The sequence below is a fragment of the Archocentrus centrarchus genome, chromosome 13, assembly GCF_007364275.1.
Source record: "Archocentrus centrarchus isolate MPI-CPG fArcCen1 chromosome 13, fArcCen1, whole genome shotgun sequence".
Lineage (NCBI taxonomy): Eukaryota > Metazoa > Chordata > Actinopteri > Cichliformes > Cichlidae > Archocentrus > Archocentrus centrarchus.
Window position 1 is genome coordinate 40,463,061 of NC_044358.1, and position 13,896 is coordinate 40,476,956.

At 41.4% G+C, this 13,896-nt stretch overlaps 1 protein-coding gene across 1 annotated transcript in view; it reads left to right on the plus strand.

Annotated features, from left to right (window-relative positions):
* Positions 1 to 4,292, plus strand: part of LOC115791027 (calsyntenin-2) — a 324,417-nt gene extending 320,125 nt beyond the window's left edge. Inside the window, exons 16-17 of the mRNA XM_030745109.1 lie at positions 272 to 456; positions 665 to 4,292. Coding sequence (XP_030600969.1) covers positions 272 to 456; positions 665 to 871 — 392 coding nt within the window. The 3' untranslated portion in view covers positions 872 to 4,292. The remainder of the gene's footprint in view (positions 1 to 271; positions 457 to 664) is intronic.
* The last annotated feature ends 9,604 nt before the right edge of the window (positions 4,293 to 13,896 follow it).

Here is a 13,896-nt window from a genome sequence, read left to right on the forward strand (position 1 = left end):
GCACTTTATAAGTTTTTCTTTCAACTTTCTCATCAAGGACCATAGCACAGGACTGCTCAAGGTCTGCAGCATTTAGTTGGACTAACCTGTTTTTTTAGTGCCCATCGAAGTGAAACACTAAAATGCTACAATACCTGCTCAAGTTTTTCTGACTAAATAAATGCTTAATTTAATTATTTATGCTTATTTCAGCATACAGAGTGACACGCTGAGGCAGCTGTGGTCATCCCATGTCTCTTACCTACCTGATCTCCTCTCATCCCATTCTCAGGTGTACCGAGCGCTGCCACAGTGGTAATAGTAATGTGTATTGCTGTCCTGGTGGTGGTTGTAGTGCTGGGCATTTACCGCATCCACCTGACCCACCAACAGGAGGTGAAGCTGGCAGAGGCAGCTAAAGAGGCAGATGTGACCTGGGACGAGTCTGCTCTGACAATCACAGTCAACCCCATGGAGGTAGGAGGGTGGGGGGGGGGGATACGAGGAATCAAAAGATTGCTGTCAGGGAGGGAGTATGTGAGCAGCTACAATGGACTGTGTGGTAGTGATGGCAGCATCTACTTTGTATTAAATCATTCAAAGGAAAAATTACTGGCATTTCTTGCTTCCTGCTTACTTTCTGATCATTAAGTTTATGAAACTTTGCAAATATTTCTCAACACAGAGTTTGGAGGAGCCTCAGGCTGTGGAGGAGGAGGCCAGCGAGGAGGAGGAGGAGGAGGATGAAGAAGAGGAGGAAGACGATGACGAGGATGACATCACCAGCGCCGAGTCAGATGACAGTGAGGAGGAAATAGACGTCCAGCTACCCAGGATGCAGCGCTCGAGCAAGAAGGGCCAAAATTGGGACAAAACGACGATATCTTATTGAAACTCACACACACACACTCTCCCACAGTTATACACACACACACACACACGCTACAACACATCTATACTGAAACCTCAAATCACATGGTCCAAACAAAAAGACTGATCTTGATATTCTAAAAATTAGTTAATATCGCCCCCTACTGGAAGACTATACTGATCCACACTCTCACACACACACACACGCACACGCACACACACACAGAGTGCAGTGATTTAACCTTAGCCTTGTCACAGAACCTCCTGTTTTATACAGCTGATACGAGATAATATGACTCTAAAAGTGCTCCTCAATCAAATGACTTTCATTGTTCTTAAAGGAACAGATCACCAAATTTAGTTCATCCCGAGAGAGATGTCCCATGAATTATCTCTCTCCCATTACAGCGCAGTCTTTAGTGAAATCAAGTTGTAGGAAAAGCCTTTTGTCAATTAAACCCTGCACCATACATTCAGTTTGATGTGTCAAAATTCACAGTGAGATTTCTGATGTCCCATATAAGAATAAAAATGCAAAACATCCTTTATTTAGGAAAAGTGAGTTGCAAAAGTAAAGAAACAGAATATTTTTTGGTTTGTATACTTCATGTTATTTATCAGTCTTTATTCTGGCCTATGTGGCAAAGCCAGGTAATTTTACAGAAATAGCATATTTTAAATGGTACTCAAAAACAAATAGAACAAAAAAAAAAGAAAAAAGGGGAAAAAAAAAAAGATGATGTGCTGTCACAGGCGCCATGTTGAACTAGCCGACGGGGTCTGTGTTCTGGGTTTTTGGGAAAGACAGGAGTCTCCTTGTACATTTTTATACGCTCCTTTCTTGTAAATATTGAGCATAGTAGGTGACCCCCACCCCACCAAGTCAGCCCCACATTGTCAAACCAGAGACCCTCCTTTCCACTTGTACACAGCACACCTCTTCATGTGTATGTACACACCCTAAACCTTTAGCCTGCAGGAGTCGTTCCAGAGCCGACCCCCGAGTCCCCCCCGTGCGTGTTTCTAGCTCAGTGTTCCGATCATTCCGGCTGATGGCAACTTGGCTTTGCTCTCGTGGATGTGCCACTGCCTTTGCAGTAGTTGGGTCATTAAAAGCTGCACTAGGTGATATTACTGTGTAAAAGAAGAGCATCCCCACACTACGCCAATGCCCTAAATGGCAGCGAAACTCAATGAAAGAAAAGTTTGATTTAAAGCCAAAAATTGAAACTTCTGGCAGGGAAATACGCAATCATGAATTAATATTAGCTTTTAAAGCTAGTAGCATTACTAGAACTAAAGTTGAATTTTACACAAGGTGAGAAACTTTCTTTTTTTTTTGACAAACACTGCATTGTTTGATGAGGGCTGTTTCAAAAATATATTTAAACATGTTTTTAATTACAAAAGAAAAACTGAATTGAGGCTTAAATATGACTAAAGGTACTTTTGGCTACTCTGTTACTTCCAAGGGTCACCACAGTGGATGGATCCTCATTTTTGATTTGGTATATATTTTATTGACAACTCTCCCAATTACCTGGCCTTGGGCCCAGCACTGGGAGTATACTAGCTTGTGCCCTCCTGAGGCTGGATTTGTGTCTCAAGCTGGGGAATATGTTAATCACTACACCATGCAGCCACCAAGGTGTAAATATGACTCTGGTAAATTAAAGAAAAATAATAAATATGGTCTCTGTGGGATTTTGTTTTTGATTAATATAAAGATTAAATCTATTAACGTTATATTAACAGAGACACAATGATATCTCGACCCAGTTAGCCTTACCTCTATAAAGCAGTTTAGCATCTTTCAGCTCATTGTTTTGGTTCAGCACTTAACAACTTTGATGTTCTGGTTAGGTCATCAACCTTTTCAACCTCATTTGAAGCCAACAGAGCGAGAGGTTTTCACCAAAAACAAAAACAAAAAAAGATAGCTAAACTGAAAAGGTTAGCAGCTAGCTGATTACTACAGTAAAGCATTTAGCATCTTAAAGGCCTTTACACAGCAAGCGTGTTGCTAAAAAAAGACACGAATTTCCAAATTTAGGACGCAACCTTGTCATGTAACATATATGCACATTGAATGCATTGCATTTTTGTGAATAATTCATTGTCAAAATGCAGTGGTCTGATCAGTCAGATCTGTTTATTCACATGCAAAAACGGAACTGATCCGAAAAAAAATAAATGCCGCAAATTCATCCTGTGAAATTACACAGTCTGTGTGAACAGCTGCATTAAGAACAGGTGAGTTTGAAAAAAAATTTTAACTCGTAAAACATTTGCACAGATTTTACGCATCCGGTGTGTAAAGGCCTTAAGGACTAAGTGATTTCAAAGAGGAAAACCCAAAGCCAAAAGGAGAATAGATAATGTTGCACTTAGACTTATAAGTTGGCCAAATTAAACTGTTGCTTCATGTCTGCCGGGTGTGTTTATAGTCAGGAGTTAGCTAACCCATTAGTGATATCAATTAATGTGAGTCTAATACCTTGCAGAACATTATCTTGGTATAATTTTTACTTGTTACCTATCAAAGAACTTACTAGCTCTCGTAAAGTAGTGCTAATATTTGCCAAAAAAATTTCCTTTGACAGCAACTGGGCCAGTAAAACGGTTATCTCTTAGATCACTTTTAGAGCATGTGGTGACTCCTAAAGGTACACTTTGTTTCCAAAATGGCCAAAAAAAAAAACTTTTCTAAACTTCTTTGAAAAAACTCAGCATTAATGGAAGAAATTTAAATCTAGAGACTGATGTCACATTACATAAATCCCACCTCATTAGCCAGCCCTCGAGGCTCGAGGCCACCGGATTGTGAAGTCGCCTCGTGCAACTTTTAACAGGACAGAAAGGGGAATGCATTTGCAGTGTCACATTTGACGCAATCAGAAAACCCAGTCGAAGTGGGGGTTTATTTCACTTTGAAGTGAAGGGGCATTAATCACTGTAGCCATCTTGAATCCAGTCTACCTGTAGTGTTTGACAGCAAAGAATCCACGAAGGACCAAGTTTTTGTTACAAGAAACCAGACAATGTGTGCGCTGTATGCCACAGATCGATTAAAGGTTTGGTTAAAGTCATAAACACTGGAAAATGTCCTCCTCTAACTTAGTGAGCCATTGCCAGCTGTCCTGTGGGTATAACTGGGAGAACCTGTTGTATGTGTATACTGTAGCTCTACTGTATGTTCATCTAAAGATCTCATATGTTTAAGAGTTTTCCTCATCAACTGTGACACTTGGTCTTGTGACGTCACTTCCCTCCTCGCTCACCCCCCCCCCCCTCCTCCCCCCTTGAAATCTTTGGTGGATTTTGCATCAGCCCTAATGTTGTCCTAACATTTGTTATAGAAGAGGACGGTGAAATTAACATCGAAACCTTGTATAATGTGTAAAAGTTTGGGTTTTTGTTTTTTTAGTTCTATTTTTTTTCTCTCTGGACTCTTTGGTCTGTTTTCCTTTGGAATGGTCACTACAGCACTTTCTGTAAATTGGCCAATAAAAACTTGTTTTGGAAACTAGCTGTGGGGGGGTCTGTATTTGTGTGACAGTGTGAGTGTTTCTGCGTAGCTTGTAATACAGTTTGTGCAACAGCATCATGTTTGGATCTCATAATCCTGTTATGGAAGCAATCTCAATAGAATCATGCAGAAACAACAGTTATGTACTGTACAAAAATTAAGTTAACTACTTAAAGGGACTTTTTTGTAATCATCTTCTGCACAGTTTAAAAGTTTCATCACCAGGGCACACGGATGTGTGCTGCTGCAGTTATTAATTTTAATATTTCTTTTATCTAGCCCCATTTCCTCAAGATGCTTCACTTTTTTTGCATGGTTGCCACTGGAAAGGACAATGTGCTTTTAATGACTTACCTGGTTAAAATAAAGGTTACATCAACTCTCTGCGCCATCTTGTGGTACAAACTAGTACTGCATGAGAGTGCAGCCCAGCTCTATTTCGCTTCCTGTTGATACCTCTTCAACACAGCAGCGTTTTGGACAGCAGTTGTTTCTTCTCATTCTGTGGACAGCTTTAGTTCATTTAGGAATGGTTTAAATGCAGAAATTTACAATAAGTACCTTTAAGAGAAAAACACTGCAGGTTAAAAAAAAACAAAAAAAAAAACTCGCCCCCAACATCTGAGGAGAAAATGCCTCTAAAGACAATTTAATTTAATTGAATGCAATCAGCCATTTTCTAAACTACTTATCCTCTCTGGACGAAGCTGCGGCACTGATCCCTACTGGATTACTTTTTGTTCTTTAACAAAAGACTCAGGGCTGTGTCAAATTACAAGCGTGGCAATATAAGAAGGTTTTTCAATCATTTCTGGCTCCATCTATAAGACTAATTCTACTCTTGCTGCCAGGGGCTGGTTAGAATAAGCATTACTGAAAGCCTGTTATTGGACATGTTTTTGTCTGAGAAATTGGAGTTCAATGACTGAACTGCCCAACTGCGCGCTCTATCTAATCTTCACCTAAAGAACAAGCCAGCACTGTTGTCGATGTAACTGTTCAATAAGCAGTTTGTAAATGCCGAGTGAGCTGTAGGGTTGGGTGCTCTCCATGCTGCTGAAACGCTGCCCAGCAAAGACAGTCCATCTGGTCAGACTTCTCTCAATATATTAAATTCCTCTGTGGGTATTTGGATTGTGCTTTTTCTCGTTTTGAGATGGCAATATCACACCTATTCTGGACTAAGACCATTTTTCAAAGAAGAAGATGCCCCAAAGCTGCATGCATTTCCTCTCATTACCAAACGTTGGTTTTTACAAAGTTTGCTGCTTCACTGTTTTTAGACCTTTTTGTTAGAAGCATTAGAAACATTTCATCAGTTTCAATGGCTTTTATTCACAATTACATATTTGCAGTGTTGGTCCTTCCTCATTAAGATGTGTCAATCAACTTCTGGGTTAAATCCTGATTGTGTAATCAGTGCTTGGAGTTTGTCAGAATTTGTGGGTTTTTGCTTGACCACCAACCTCTTCAGAATTGACTAAGTTCTCAGTGAGATTAAGATCTGGGGAGTTTCCTGGCAATGGACTCACATTTTCAGTGTTTTGTTCTGGGACAGCTGGGAGAAGTTGCTCTCGGAGGATGTTTTGGTGCCATTCTATATCCATGGCTGCGTTCTTAAGCAAAATTGTGAGTAAGCTCACTCTGCTGGATGAGATGCAACCCTACACATAAATGGTCTTGGGATGCTTTAATGTAGGCATGACACAGGACTGATGGTAGCACTTACCTTTTCTTCTACAGACAATCATTCTTCCAGATGCCCAAAACAATGAGAAAGGGGCTTCATCAGAGAAAATGACTTCACCCCAGTCCTCAGCAGGCCAATCCCTGTTTTTTTTTTTTGTTTTTTTTTTGCAGAATATCAGCCTCTCCTTGATGTTTCTCCAGGAGAGAAGTGGCTTCTTTCTTGCCCTTCTTGACACCAGGCCATCCTCCAAAAAGTCTTCACTTCACTGCGCGTGCAGATGCTCTCACACCTGCCTGCTGTCATTCCTGAGCAAGCTCTGCCCAGGCAGTACACCAGTGAGCAGCTAAATTACCTTAAGGAGATGGTCCTGGCACTTGCTGGACTTTCTTGGGCACTTGAAACCATCTTCACAAAAACTGAACCTCTCTCCTTGAAGCTGTTGATGAGCCGATAAATGGTTGATTTAGCTGCAATCTCACTAGCAGCTGTATTCTTGCCTATGAAGTTCTTTTTATGCAAAGCAATGATGACGTCACGTGTTTCCTTGCAGGTAACCATGGTCAACACCTGTGTTAACAAGAGGACCACTGAAATGATGTCAGCAAGTACTTTTGTGTCAGGGCTGAAATGCAGTGGAAATTATTTGGGGGGGGACTTTGCAGTTATTTGTAATTCACTCTTCCTAACATTCTGGAGAATATGCAAATTGCCATCATAAAAAGTGAAGCAGCAAACTTTGTGAAAACCAATACTTGTATCATTCTCAAAATGTTTGGCCACAACTGACCACAGCATTTATGATGGAGGAAGTAAGTTGGTAAGTAGTTAGATTTATGGGGATGTCACATTCTTATGTGGTTTTCCTGTTTAGCTTAGACAACCTATTGTCCTGAAAAATATGCATATGTGAGTTTGCATGAACTGACCAAACTTTGTTCTACTTCCTTTGGTCATGGATAGAGTTAGGTTAGGTCAGTGGTTCTCAAATAGCAGGACTCTGGAGAACTTGACTGCATACTGAGGAGGTAATTCAGCCACTTGATTCAGGTGTGTTGGATCAGGGACGCATCTAAAACCTGCAGGACACTGGGCCACAAGGTCTGGAGTTGAGAACCACTGGGTTAGGTTATAGGGGAGGTTAGCCAACTCATGGTTATGGTTGGGGAAGAAAGTGGCTCTCAGAGAAAGAATGCAAGCAAATACATAATTCTTAAACAAACACTGAGCAACTACATAGTGTAACCATTGCCCAGCGTCCTAAAGAATTGGTGCAGCCCTGAAATAAATTATATTTCCCCAGAAGACAACTAAAATATCAAAAATGAGATACAGAAGGGCCATAAAATGACTACAAAGAGACAAAATGGCAACAAAGAGATGCAAATATCTAAAATTAGATACAAAAACCATAGAGATCCAAAATGATTCCAAAGGAAAAATGGCTCCAAATGGATTCACAAATTGGTCAAAATGAAATGCAAACAACCCATAATGAAGCTAAAAAGCTAAAGTTGCCAATATGAGTTACAAAACAACCATTAAGTTATGCAAAATGATCGAAATGATACATAAAATGATGAGAGACAGAAGAGGGCCAAAATAAGGCAGAATATCACCAGAAAAGATGTAAAACTACTTCAAACGGATACAGAATAGCTAAAATAGATGCAAAATTATCATAATGACAGACAATATGACCCCAAACAAACACAAAATGAGGAAAAACCTACACTAGATGCATAGTTGGAGACACAAAACATCCCCAAATCACATCCGTGGGGCCCCCAGGCTGGGTGCACTGAGGACAGAGTGAATCAGAGGACAGTGTGCAAATCTATGCCTAATGATCCATGTGCACCAATCTTTACTGGTATTGCAGCTATGTACATATTACTAAGATGCAATACAATGCAGGAAATGATGCAGTGTTTATGTGTGCCAAACTCTGCAGATAGCACAACCTTTAAAAAAAAATCTAAAATATTTGTTTTCCAATGAAACTGGCATTGCGATTGCCATTCACAGCGACTCGGAGCAGCTTGTTCAGTTCATTTGCGTGCTGTGTTGTGGGAAAACGGTAGATGTGTGTACTTTATTTTGTCACTTTTCCCATGTGAACACACCCCTTACTCAAAATCTGCATTTAACATTTACTATGGAACTGGGACACAGCTAAGAAAGAGGGAAGCTGGCTGCAGCGCAGGCCGGCTATATTTGTCTGCAAGTGCTGATTAGTGGGAAAATGCTGTTTTTAAAGATTAAAACTGTTGATTTTTGGCTCGGGTTATCATGACTGTGGTTTCTTTTCTAAGAAAATATCTTGTAAGAAAAATAGATTCTGTGCAGTAAAATTATCATCGGAAAGATCAACTCTAAATAATGTGTTAAATGTTTTGTTAGAAGGATATTATAGCCCAATGTGTGCATTTCTATAGAAAAGATTAAATGGATTTGGTGTCTAGTCGTTTATGAGCAGTGAACCCATCATTAACGTTTGCAATGGGAACACATGCAACAGCACTGCAGTTTATATACCCAATAGAAGATCTCCCTCTAGTGGATAAACACTATATTGCACAACTTTGGTGAAATTTGCACATGTTCCCCAGTCACAGCTGAGCTCACACACTCCTGCCATGTGCTGCTCACAACTTTTTGTGCTGTGATCATTGTGATTTTTTTTTTTTAACAATCTTAGCTTTCATATCAGCCTTGAGCCAGTTTGAGATTAGCATGCTTTCAGAATCCCCAGTTACTCAAACTGTACTTTGCATCACAAAAAATTGGGTTAAATGACGACCCAAGAGGTCCTCCTCTTGCATAAACTGGCGAGAACGCGGCATCTCAACAGGAGAGAATTAAAGTATTCGCAACACTTGTTATCTGCCACAGCGGAGAACAGGGAGCAGGGGGAGCCCCAGGCGCTGTCACCTTCACTCTTGACTTGCAAAGAGATTTTGCAAAAACTTTAAACTCTGTCAAACTGCTTCAGCGTGCATCTATAATTATCACCTCTGCAACAGAAACTCTTTTGACCTGATTTCTCAAGACAGCCAACAGGAGGAGAGCTGGACAGATGTAGCCTTTTACTTGTCATTGCTGGATGGCAGCAGTCAGAGTCAAGGCTGCAAAGTCATGACTTTGTGCCACTCACTGAAGCATCCAATATGGAGAGGTTGAGGCAGCAGAATATAAATAATGAAGTCCACAATGCCCCAGAAGGAAACAGACTACCTTTATTCCTGCATGAATTATTCATAACGTTTCTTTCCACTCCAAGGCAGTGAGACTGCATTAATGTTAACGCTGTAATTGTAACCTCGAAAAACTAAAAAGGAAGAGAGATTAAAGCGCAGGCTTCTAAAGGAGCCTGAGAGGCTGCGATTTTACACGCACAGAGTCAGATTTCACTAATTCATGTAAAAACGTGCGCATGAGGTGGAAGCGACAACAAAAAGCAGAGATTGGGGCCTACAACAAAACACAGGCTGTTGTGTGATATTTGGAAGTGATAGCAGATGGTCACACGGTGGTGGATGGTATGCAAAGGATCTGAGAAGTTTGACCGCAGAGCTCGAGCACTCAGAGGAACGCGAGTTCAACGCTGCATCTGCTTTGTGCGTGAGAATAGACAGGAATCCGTTTCCACTGCAAGCAGCCGCCTTTAAAGCCCACCAGTGTCCTGGAGCTCAAAACCAAACGCTCAGTGGAGCCTGCTTCATGGTTATGAACTACAAAATAAAGCATTTCTGCACTCCTTTTTTCTTTTTCTTTTTTTTTTTTTTTAAAAGGCAATTTAAGCAGAACTGAGAATGTGTTTTATCCAAAATTTGTGTGTTTCGATGAAGAGACAGAGTGAGACTCACCTTCAGGCTGTGGACAAGCTGCAGACAAGCAGCCGTATGAGTGGAACAAAGCTGGAATCACTGCACACATATGGCTGCAGATTTGTGGCACAAAAGGGAAACTGTTGTAATGCAAAGACTAATTTCAACTTTGTAATTATTCCAAAAATAAATAACCCCTCCCTTCAGTTTTTACGAGCGTGACAAACTGACAGTTTTGCATTACAAGGGAAGTGATGAATCAATGGGAGAACAGTAAAAATTACAACCCTGAACACAGAAACATGGATTCTGGTTAGATCAGCTGAAACTGTCCGTCCTACCGAAGGTTTCCCAACCTGCAGGCTGGCAGTGAATCACAGACTTGACTGCATATGAAAAATGCAGCACAAGGCTCTGATGAGACTACGCTGAATGGCCTTAAACCTGCAAAGCTTTCTAAGCTGAGTTTCAACTATTCATTTTGCGAATGAAGGTACAGTACTGTGCAAAAGTTTTGAGCTACTCTTCTTGCTTTATAGTTTGAATTCCAAGGAGCAAGACTTTCTTGGTCTTGAGCAGTAGTTCTTCAGGCTTTCTGAAGAGGTTTCTTTGCACGTTTGGCTGTTTTTTTTTTCACTCATTTTCTGTCCAGTCCTTGTACCTGACCATTTTAAGAGGTCACCTTCAGATTAGCTCAAGAACAGTGTGTAGAGAGCTTCATGAATGGGTTTCCATGGCCGAGCAGCTGCATCCAATCCCACATCACCAAGTGCAATACAAAGGGATGCAGTGGTTTAAAGCATGGCGCCACTGGACTCTAGAGCAGTGCAGATGTGTTCTCTGGAGTGACTAATCACGCTTCTCTGTCTTGCAGTCTGATAGATGAGTCTGGGTTTGGTGGTTCCCAGGAGAACGGTACTTGTCTGACTGCACTGTTCCACATGTAAAGTTTGGATTATGGTGTGGGGGTGTTTTTCAGGAGTTGGGCTCGGCCCGTTAGTTCCAGTGAAAGGAACTCTTAATGCTTCAGCATTCCAAGACATTTTGGACAATTTCATGCTCCCAACTTTGTGGGAACAGTTTGGGGATGGGCCCCTTCCTGTTCCAACATGACTGCACACCGGCACATAAAGCAAGGACCATAAAGACATGGATGAGTGAGTTTGGTGTGGAAGAACTTGACTGGCCTGCAGATTTCTGACCTCAACCTGACAGAACACCTTTGGGATGAATTAGAGCAGAGACTGTGAGCCAGGCCTTCTCATCCAACATCAGTGTCTGACCTCATAAATGTGCTCCTGGAAGAATGATCAAAAATTCCCAACACTATTAAACCTTGTGGAAAGCCTTCTCAGAAGAGTTGAAGCTGTTAAAGCTACAAAGGGTGGGCCGACATCATATTAAACCCTATGGATTAAGAATGGGATGTAACTTCCACTTCATATGCCTGTGAAGGCAGTCAAGTGAATACTTTTGGCCATATAGTGTACTTAGAAGCAACTGGACTTTCAAAGTAAAATACTTTCATATACCATTTTTAAGGGAATAATATCAAATTATAGAAAATGTGTGTACCATCAGCAATATCTTCATACACTCAGCATTATGGCACAAACATGATTCCATAAACTTTCACATCTTCTTCTACAAGAGTGAGGGCACATCTGAACCTGAAAAACAAACTAATTCCAGCTGATCAACAGAAATCCTCTGTAGACTCAAGTCTGTGGGAGGCAGATACCTGGAAGAAAGCTGTGTGGGACAGCAAACAGTCAACAAGTGGTTAAAATCAATAATCCACTCACCAGATAGGCTCCCTCAGGACATGAGTCCTGTCAGCTGCCCAAGAAAACATGAGGAAAAGGAAAAAACACTTTGGAAAAACATCTGATTTGGCTGGACATGAACCAGCCCACAGCTGGGAACAGAAAATACTTTTCCATGTAAATACCCAACTGCTTAGTATAATCCTCCCAAATATCACCATTCACTGCCAAAACCTTTTCAACTTACCCACAGGACACATTTAAAAGAAAAGGAAAAAACAAAAAACACTAATACAGCTCATATGTCGCAGTTTTAACACTAAACATACATACATACATACATGCATACGTTCAAACTGGGTTGGCATAGCTGCACCCGACCCCGAAGCGTGGTTTAGGTGGTTGAGCCAAGCTTATCATTCACTGAAAGTAGGTTTATGCTCTACATTCTGCTGTGATGGAAGTTAAATGTGGTGCAGAAGAAAACAGCTCGCAGAGCTGACAGACTGAGCAGCGTTTGTTTGGATGGCAAAACACTGCGCATTACGTGCAGAGCAGCATTCAGCCCCTTGATCTCCGCTGCCGCGGGCTCCTAAACTCACTGCGGCATAAACAGGATACTTTAAAAAAAATAAAAATAAAAAATAGAACAAGCTGTGGCAGATTGCACAATGACAAATGAGATCACCAACTTGGCAGATAATGTGAACGCGGCTGAAGTCATTTGAAATGAGCGCCACGTTTCACATTTGTCCTCGGAAGCAGCAGCGCACAAAAAAAAAAAACTTCTGTTTTCCGTTAGTTCCAGTTTTGGTTTCCACCATCTACTGACAGACTCTACTGGTACGTCCTCCACTGTGTTCAGCAGCTTGTGACCGTGTCTGGGTGCGGTAGTGCAGTGGGGTTTTAATAACAGCAGGAGAGAGTGAACCAAAGAGGTAAAGCTGTGGGCCATAAAACCAAAAAGAAAAAAAAAAACTGAGCTGAAAGAGCCCAAAATGCTCTCAGCTGAGTGTGATATCAATTGCAGCAGCTTCAAAAACTAGAAATGTGTCATTTCCATTGCTGATGAGGACAGAGTCTCCTCTTCCTCCTGACCATCAGAAACTGCTGTACGTTCCCAGTTTACAAGCAAGAAGCACAATAAATTTCCCCCATGATCACCTTTGAAATAGCCCGCCCTTTCCTGCACCGGATTACTCGTGTGTCGAACAATTACAGTTGTTCACACTCCAGTGGCCAGCAGCACCACACCATTTCACAGTCAAGCACACTCTAATCCACTTTGCTCTAATTACGAGGCCACCATAAGAGAGCTGCCTGGAAAATGAGTTATGCCTCTCAGAAATGCAGCTAATCAGCATTTAAAGTAGGTTTGTGCTCGCCAGGTCAACTCACAAGGCTGCATTAAAGGGAAACTCTACCTACGTTTTATAGTTTGGTTTACTCTGAAATTATAAATAAATAAGGGCAGAATCAAACAGCTCTCAAACAGCTTTTCATGTTCTCCAGTGCACGTCCCTTCTTTCTGACATCAACAGGACGGCACTCCACGAACATTTCCAGCCAGTGCAAAATGCAAAGCATCACATCCCTCACATCCTGGCCCTTCTCCTTTGGCTCCCCATATATTTTAGAATTCAGAATTTACTGATCACTATTAAAGCTCATCTGGGTGTGGCTGCATGCTATGAAGCACAAGTGAGCCCATATGAACCAGTCTGCAGCCTCAGCTCCTCGGGGGGGGGGGGGGGGGGGGGGGGTCTGACTGTTCCAAAATCAAGCCTCAAATCTAAAGGTGACTTTTTGCCATCAGCTGCCCCGCAGCGTCGGTGCAGCCTGTCTGAGGAGATAAGGTCTGCAGAATCAGCGACTTCCTTCAGATCACCTCTAAAAACACTGCTTTGTAGAACTGGTCTCATTGAAACTCTTTAGTCGTCCATTTTTGCTTTTTTTTTTTTTTTTTTTTTTCTTCCAAATTTTTTTGTGCTTTTAAGGCAATTTTGAGTCATCTCTTATTCATTTCACCATTTTAGTTTTTGGTCTTAAAGTCTAGCTTTATGTTCGAACGTAATATTCTGTTTACGCCTGTCTCCTCTCACACGGAGTACTGCTCATCCTGGAAATCTAACATCGCTGCTGCTCCAGAAGAGCTCCGTCACCTCTGAGAAATCTGCAGGTTTTGGATTGTTTGTTTGACATTCAAACCTGCAGCATGAAATCAGAGAATAAACG